The following is a 9,171-nucleotide window of genomic DNA, read 5'->3' on the forward strand; positions in this document are numbered from 1 at the left end:
TAACGGTAGATGAAGTTAATCCCAGTGTTGTAATTCTGGAATGAGTCTTGCAGCATGGCAGATAATCCATGCTGAAGAGCGTTGGTGCTAAAACACAGCCTTGCTTCACCCCGTTTGTGATTGGGAACGGATCAGAGAGTTCTTGTTTGTCTCTGACGCTGGCCATCATGCCATCATGAAGATTGCGCACAATGCCATTGAACTTGTCTGGACACCCATACTTAGCCATGATTTCCATCATTTCCATAGGCCCTCCCGGTTGACTGTGTCGAATGCTTTTGTTAGATCAATGAAAGCTATATATAGATCAACATTTTGTTCTTGCCATTTCTCCTGTAACTGCAGAACAGTAAATACCATGTCAGTGGTTCCATGGTCTTTTCTGAAACCACACTGACTGTCAGGTAGCAGACCCTGTTCTAGATGGACAATTAGGCGGTTCAGAAGAATTCTTGCCAAGATTTTGCCAGCGACTGATAGTATGGAGATGCCTCTATGGTTGTCGCAGTCCTGTCGTTTGCCTTTCCTTTTATATAGATTGATTATAGTAGTATCCTTGAACTCCTTGGGAATGGCTACTAATATCCACATAGCCTGGAAGAGGTCGGTCAGTTTCTCGACTAAGCAAGGCCCTCCAGCCTTGTAGATTTCTGCTGGAATGGCATCGGACCCTGGAGCTTTGCCTGATGAGAGAAGTGTTATGGCTTTGCTGATTTCCTCAATGGATGGTAAAACAGCCAATGAATGGTTTATTTCAACTTGAGGCAATCTCGCAATTGCCTCCTCATTTATGCGTCTGCTAGGCTTAATCCGGATGTTAAGTTTGGAGATAATGAGACAATGGTCAGTCCAACATTCAGCACCACACATAACCTTGGTCACCCTGACATCGTGCCGGTTGCTCCTCCTCACGATGACATAGTCAATCAAGTGCCAGTGGTGTGAACGAGGATGCATCCATGAAGTTTTCTTACGCTTTGATAGTTGGAATATCGAGTAGGTCAAATTCAGAGCATGTTTGCAGCAGTAGAAGACCGTTGCTGTTACATTTTCCAATACCATGTGCACTTATGATTCCATTCCATGATTGATGGTCACTTCCAACTCTGGCGTTGAAATCACCCAGTATCAGAAGTTTATCCGAGCTGGCTGTAGCAGCAATAATGACTTCCAAGTCATTATAAAATTTGGTTTTGATCTCGTCAGAGTTGGTCATGGTAGGGGCATAGGCACTGATGATGGTGGCCGCCTTTTTACCAAATAGGTGGGGCTGTAAGGTCATTAAACGGTCGTTTATCCCCTTGGATTGGCTTGCCAGTTGGTTGACCAGGTGATTTTTTTACTGCAAAACCAACACCAGCATCACGCCTCTCCTCCTGGCCTCGTCCACTCCAGAAGAATGTGTAACCTGCACCCACTTCAGTTACTTGTCCAATATCGCCCAGTCGGGTCTCACTAAGGGCAGCAACATCCACATTATATCTGGCTCTGCCCACGAGGGCGGTGCATCTCTCAGGTCTTTTTGATCCAGATGTGTCCATCAAGGTGCACACATTCCAGGCGCCAACAGTGAGTGGTCTCACTTTGGTCTTTTTCGCTTTATTTTTTAATACGGGATCCCGCCAGCTGCGGTAGGCTGGCGAGGATGTTTTGAAGCAGACAATGTTTAGGGTACCTTTTCTAACCCTTTTCTCCCTACGGAGGTGAGCAGTGTGATCCTGAATAGGGCTGCTCAGTCACTCAGTGTGCTGCCGGACTTCACTGCTGCTTCGGTCCAGTGAGGGAACGAACAATATCCTGAGCCACCTGCATGCAGGTTTGCGGCTACAGCTTCCAGCATATCCGTGTCTGCTGCTTCGTCGCTCACCCATCGCCACAGGACTTGGATGATGACGATGGTAAGAAAAAGTGCCATGACTTGCACAGAAAACTTGGATTTAAGTGAGGGTGATTTGCGCAGTATTCAACCTCACTCTCTCGACCAGCCACATCTGTACCCAGTGGCAAGACGTAGTCAAGACGACTGGAGATGGTCCTGGTTGCAGTAGAAGGTCCAAAGACCCGTTTAGGTGGAATTTCCTCCACCAAGGGCTCCACGCGCCCAAGCTCAGACAAGCGGAGTTTTCCGGGTTAGTTAACCGCTGCCCGGGGTTCGGCTTTAACAGCTGCTGACTGTACCGACTCACCAGGGATGTTGAGTGTCATTATGCTTTAAATTTTGTCCATATGGTGAAATCACTTTGATATTATTTTATATTATTATATTATTTTGACCTTATCTGATTTATGTCCGAAAGATTAAAAATGAACAAACTAGGCTATACTTTGTATTGTAGGCTTGGATTATTATATAGCCTAGTGTTTATTTATTGAGACAGTCAAAAAGACAAAATTTAAATCAATATTTTATTTATAACATGGCTTTATTTATAAAACGCCACAGATCCTGAAGAAACCATAACAGAAATAGCGAATGAATCATTCACGTGAATAAGGAATGAACCCGACCCGAGAGACTCGTGCGATGAACTACTCCGTTCTCTTTCCGGCTTGGACTGCATTGGTTTAGCATATGGGGCTGTCACATGATTAAGGAATGACTTGAACCCAAACACTTTTCAGACAAGGTGAGGTAATCATAGACTGAAGACCCAGGTTAAAAAAATAAAAATAATCTCTTCTGTATCTTATAGCATTAGTTTTGTATTGTTTGTAGTGTGATCAACTAGACATGTTTGGGAAGTAATGTGTAAGATTACATTTTGCTAAAATGAACGAAATTACTCAGATTTGTTCATTTTGCGGAACAGACTCCAGTCACTAGGGTTTTTAATCTAACCAAACATTGAGTTTGAGTGCACCGTTTATTGAATCGGATTGAGAAAAAAAAAAAAAAACAAAAAAAAAAACAAAAAAAAAAAAAAAACCAGACACCAACTCTTCAGAAATTTTTTTTATTTGAGGCTGCTGGGGAGACAGACCCGAAAGCTTTCTAAACGGTTTAAGCAAACAGGGAAAACGTGCCATATGAATAGAGCACTGAATTGAACAGATCTCCTGCAAGTATTATGCAAAATGCCCATGACCATTTCAATTACCACGTCTCCCACATCCACGACCCAGTCCACGATCACATCCCTGACCGCTTCCCTGTCCCTGACCGCTACCCTGACCACTTCCCTGTCCCTGACCTTGACCGCTTCCCTGACCACTTCCCTGACCTTGACCATAACCGCTTCCCTGACCACTTCCCTGACCTTGACCATAACCGCTTCCCTGACCGCTTCCCTGACCACTTCCCTGACCTTGACCATAACCGCTTCCCTGACCACTTCCTTGACCATAACCGCTTCCCTGACCGTAACCGCTTCCCTGACCTTGACCGTAACCGCTTCCCTGACCGTAACCGCTTCCCTGACCTTGACCGTAACCGCTTCCCTGACCGTAGCCGCTTCCCTGACCGCTTCCCTGACCGTAACCGCTTCCCTGACCTTGACCGTAACCGCTTCCCTGACCGTAGCCGCTTCCCTGACCGCTACCCTGACCGTAGCCGCTTCCCTGACCTTGACCGTAGCCGCTTCCCTGACCGCTTCCCTGACCTTGGCCGTAGCCGCTTCCCTGACCGTAGCCGCTTCCCTGACCTTGACCGTAGCCGCTTCCCTGACCGTAGCCGCTTCCCTGACCTTGACCATAGCCGCTTCCCTGACCGCTTCCTTGACCACTACCCTGACCTTCACCACTACCCTGGCCGCTTCCCTGACCTTGACCGTAGCCGCTTCCCTGACCTTGACCGTAGCCGCTTCCCTGACCTTGACCGTAGCCGCTTCCCTGACCGTAGCCGCTTCCCTGACCGCTTCCTTGACCACTACCCTGACCTTCACCACTACCCTGGCCGCTTCCCTGACCACTACCCTGATCACTTTGCTGATCACTTTGCTGATCACTTTGCTGATCACTTTGCTGATCACTTGGTTCACTACATACATGGCCACAGATGGTTGGGCAACATTTCTGTGTGTCAGGACACTGGCCATCATGGAAACAGAGGTCAGCACATTCTTGAACGCTCTTCGGTTTGGGACACTGACCCGGCTTCACTGCATGGACACAGATAGCAACAGTTAGTCTGTACGCCACTTCAATATACAGAAACAAACAATAACAAATTTTACCTACAGCGTACATTTAAATTACTCCATTTTGTAAAGCCATCCAAAAGGGATTAAAAGGTGGGCTATGCGCTTTCAAAAATGCTTTAGAAAGCCAAGTTGGCCAGAGTGGCAAAAACTTGTAGCCAATCAGCAGTAAGGGGCATGTCTACTCATGAATGGGGAGGAGAGATCACTCAGTGCATAGAAAGGACATTAGACGAGCGACAGATGTTGGATTAAAAACGAAAAAGCCAGAGGAAAACATCTGCGGAACAAAAGGATGCTTAAGATATGGCAATTAGGACCCTTGTAAATATTAGATCAGCTTTACAGCGCTGGAGAGAACAAATAGCTATGCACCTGTGGGCAGAGCTAAAAACAAAAAAAAAAAAAAAAAAAAAAGACCCCTTTGGGGGAAGATTCATTGTGCTCTTTTTCAGCATTGGCTACCAGAAGTCACTTATCCAATATTTAAATTGAAAGACTTTTGATAAAGGCAAAATCATCCCAAAACGATGACCAATACCTGTATAAGGAGCTGTACAGTAATGTCCACTTCCATTGCCGCAGCACTTCTCATCGTTGGGACAGTCAGAGTCACGGTTACAGGACCCATTAAACAAGCTTCCAGATGTTTGAGGTGGACACTCTCCTGGCTTTGCTGTTATAAAGACATGTCAAAAAGCATCACGGAGTGCACTTCCATTCACTTCGTGAGATCAAGAAAAATCTTACTTTTCCAGGTCAAAAACTACAATCAGGCCCCACCCATCTACCAACCAAGGAAATGTGAAAAATTAAACCAATAACTGTTTTGGGAAGCCTTTTCTAGCAGGTTTCTGAGAAAATGAGCATCGTTTTTTTTTGCTCTTAGTGATGTGGCAAACCAAAGCAGGGACCGGATTCACAAATCTTGAACAACTTTATAAATTCCAAGAGTTTTGGAAGATTCTTAAGTGCAACAGAGTTCTCATGTTCTGAACACCATAATTCTTAATTATGAGTGAACACGTGACCCACTGATAAACATCTTTTTGCACTTCCTGCAGATTACCTCTATAAGTCTTAAGCACACAATTTGTCCGAGTTTGACTGGTACTCAGCTTGCATTTTAATGCTGCATTTTTTAACCGTTACTAATCCGGTCCATTCGCATTAAGCATAAGCATTAAAGCTCCTATCGTTTTGAAGTCAGCAAAAAGAAGCATCACACATAGGCTAATCGTTACCAATCATGGTTTACATTAACGGTAACCGTGAGCTCAGAGAACTCATGCACATCCCGATTAAGGGTTAACTTGCGTAGCTAGTGTTGTAATGAATAAATACATTTGAGATTGGTCTTAAATCCCAAATGGTAAGACTTTCATTCTGGGACAGTCCTAATTTTGTGATTATTAAGAACTTGTATTTAAGTTTTGGCTCATGTTAGTTTTAATAGGAATACCTTAGTTTTAATGGTCTCTGCTTAAAGCTTGCATTGAATTCAATGCATCACAGGGGTTTATTTTGTGGACCCTTAGCATCAATCATTAAACTCGCTGGAAACAGACAGGCTTTTAGACAAAAGCATCATGCATGTCCTCCAGAGCGGTCTCGACCAGGAAAACGACCTCGTTGGGTCAGCATGACCATTAGAATCACTAGACAGTAACCAGCCACTAGACACACGTCTTGCCCTGGAGGTACGATGTGCTGCAGAGTTTAGCTCCAACCCTGATCAGTCACATGCCTGTGATTTTCTAACGATCCTAAACACATCGATTAGCATGCTCATGTGTTTGATAAAGGTTAGGCCTAAACTCCGGAGGAAAGTGGATTTCTAGGTCCAGATTTGAGGATCCCTGTACTAGAGGATCACTGGGGGAGGCCAGGAGTGCAATTTATCAAATCAGGGACTACACAAGGAGTCTTCAACCTTAATACAAAGCTTACATTGAACTGCGGCAAATCAAAAGGGTTTCAAAACCGAATACTCATCCCTAAACTGTTAGCTTCAAAAGACCTTAATCCCTTATTTTTTTTTGCATTTCTTTAACAAGTTAACAGATTTTCTCACCTGTAGTTTGTCCTTGAATAACATCTGTTAGGCTCAAGTATCCAGGAAAGACAACATAATACAGCAATCAATGAGAAGTACAATCGAGCTGTCATCGTCCCAACCTGCGATCTCATAATGATCCCTACTAGAAAATGCACTGAATTGAGGTGTGGACAACAATGCACACAAATAATAATGTGACTGCAATAGAAATTGCTGTAAAAATGGGGTTTTTTAAAGAGCCAAGGAGATCAGGTCAACTCCAACCCTGATCAAACTCACCTGATCTGGAAGATCTTGATTAGCTTGTTCAGATGTGTTTGATTGAGGTGTTGGACAATATGAAGACTGCCAGTGCTTTCACGCCATGTCATAATAATTAAGATTAGTCTAATTACAAGAGGATTGTGTGTTTCTATGGTAACACTATCAACTGCAAAATGAAGATGCAGTGGTCAGCAGGTACAGCGTCTACTGCCACATAAAACTCTGTGCTATCGTCTAATGAGCTACTGATAATGAAAACTGCTCAGAATTAAATACTGAGGTTGTTTCAGAATGAGTGTGCTCTATAGCCTCAATGCATATATATATATATATAGCTAGTGTAGATACATCTGGCTGTTAAAAGCCACAAATGTCAGTTTTACTCCTCCTAAAATATTAAAGTGGTAATATGATGCAATTTAAATTTTTGCTTTCTCTTTGCGAGTGTTACAAAGAGATCCCCAAAGAGATATACTTTATAAAAAGTTAGGACTCGTCCACGCCCTCCTAAAATGGCTCATTCTAACATGCCCCCACATGTCACGATGTGGGGAGATTTGCGTAATGCCGCCCAAATGTTCACGCAAAGAAAGAAGAAGTAACCTTTGATTCTCGCTGTTGCCACCGGTGCCATGTTTAATTGTGATAGCAAAAATACTTTTTTGGCCTTTCAAAAGAGGACACAACAAGAAATCAGTGGTTATGTTGTATTTACAACACTGTTCCAGAACAATTCAACTCAAATATTCAGATGTGTGCAGCACATTTTATGGAAGACTGTTTCCTGATCCTGGGAGAGAAGACTCCAATGCCGGCTGTTCTGACTCACAGTCTGTAAGTAAGTTTACTTATGTAAAGGATTTGCCACTGACGATTCAAACACAAGTTTTTTATGTTTCTCTTAAGCTTCAGACGTTTGTTCTATTCAAACGTAAGTGCCTTGCGAAGTGGACATCACATGATATTCCGCCATGATTCCATCTCAAAGTGAATGTATATGCTCCATTCAAAGTGCATTGAAGTGTGTGAGACATGAATTTAAATTGTATTTATTTACAGAGGTATATGATGTCACACTTGTCTGTGTGTAAAGACATTAGACATTAAACTTCAACACAATTTCCTCTGCTCAGGAAGTAGGGAGCAATGGACACTCTGTGCAACCATGAAACATCACTTTTCATACACAATGATAATTCAAAGTGCTTTACATAAAAGTAAGTATAATACTCGTAAAAAATCAGAACAATAAAACAGGGAACTTAAAAATTTTTTAATGATTTAGAATTTAATTAAAATGAATTTAAAACATTAATAAAATCATTATACATAAAATAAAGTGCAATCAGACGTAGTACAGTGCTCATCCAGTAAATGCACAACTAAACAGTTTTGAGTATGCATTTAAATGTGGCTAATGTTTTAGCACATCTGATCTCTTCTGGAAACTGATTCCATCTGCGGGCAGCATAATAGCTGAAGCAGACACGTAACTTCTTTTTGAAATTGTGGTTGAATCTGTCTGACCTCTGTATAAATTTAGGATGTGCTAATTATCTTTCCGATGTTAAGAAGGAATCTGATTTGGGGGGTTGTATACCCTGTAACGCCTTCATGGATCACTTCCTTGTTTGACAGTAATTTCGAATCAGCAAATGTAAATCAAGTCTGTAATTTGGTACAGAGCCCATCAAAGTAACTGAGCAAGCAATTCAAGAATCATTACCAAACCTATCCACTTGAGGTCAGCATTTCTGCAATAACATTCCCTTCTAGGAAGTATTAAACGTACAGTAGGTTACTGCTCTACACCATGCATGATTCTCCATAGCATAGCATAGTCGGTGTCAATCTAGTTTTGTGCCATTGTTCACACACCACTTGTTCCAGCACGGATATTTTTAGCAATTGAAGTGTGTGCTGCCCATGTCCTGCTAAAAAGAGTACAACATTATTAACAACTAAAGCTCCACAGAGAGCAAAATGTGCAGCAGAGAAATTACAATTAAAGGAAATCAGTTTTTCAAGTCACATTCAAGTTCTGAAAGTTCAACACTAGGTCGGCTTTCAATTTATTCAAAAAGTAGATGTGAAATGTCATGTTGGCGTACATGACTTCAACTTGTGAAGGCAAACTGGTGGCGTACACATTTGGCTGGTCCACAACAGAGCCCAGCAATGGAGGGAGGGTGGGATTTCCTGTCCAGTAGAGGGTATACAGACACGCTGTGTACTTTGAGTTTTAACAAAGAGCTCAGCTTAACCAAAGCCACATTGTATTCGAGAGAGGATGGTTTATAATGAGGGTGTACCAGTACACCAATCCCATCATGGATATGAAAGAGATATTTGTGTTAAAGGGATAGGTCACCCAAAAATGAAATTTCTGAACTCATTTTTGGACACAATATGAATGAATGAATCCCAAATTGGGTCAAAATCCTAAGTTCCTGGAACAACATTCCAACCAGTTTCATGTTGTTCCTGTCGATGTCCTTCTCACCTGTTTCTTTGAGCCTCTTGTTGTCACTGATAAAAGGCTCAAATGTCTTTCTTCCCTGCAAAGAAAAGTTAAATCATCATAAAAAAGTGTATATACTGTTTATGCATAAGTTTGAATGGCCTTTTTCCAAAGATAATACATGTACACGACTCTAGAAACCTTTCTAAAACATTTTTTGTGCTCACAGGTTATAGACACGGTGTGCATCA

The 9,171-nt window shown here is 42.4% G+C and overlaps 1 protein-coding gene and 1 pseudogene across 1 annotated transcript; one reads left to right on the forward strand and one right to left on the reverse strand.

Annotated features, from left to right (window-relative positions):
• Positions 1-1,736: 1,736 nt before the first annotated feature.
• LOC113066396 (keratin-associated protein 6-2-like) lies at positions 1,737-6,259 on the reverse strand (the record flags this gene model as incomplete). Its single annotated transcript, XM_026238301.1, has 4 exons — positions 1,737-1,917; positions 3,584-4,097; positions 4,678-4,812; positions 6,211-6,259. Coding segments are annotated over 4 exons (879 nt in total), but the record flags the coding sequence as incomplete, so codon positions are not given.
• Positions 6,260-8,637: 2,378 nt separating this feature from the next.
• LOC113066398 (spondin-1-like) overlaps positions 8,638-9,171 on the forward strand; it is a 42,226-nt pseudogene continuing 41,692 nt past the window's right edge.

The sequence above is a fragment of the Carassius auratus genome, chromosome 50, assembly GCF_003368295.1.
Source record: "Carassius auratus strain Wakin chromosome 50, ASM336829v1, whole genome shotgun sequence".
Classification (NCBI taxonomy): domain Eukaryota; kingdom Metazoa; phylum Chordata; class Actinopteri; order Cypriniformes; family Cyprinidae; genus Carassius; species Carassius auratus.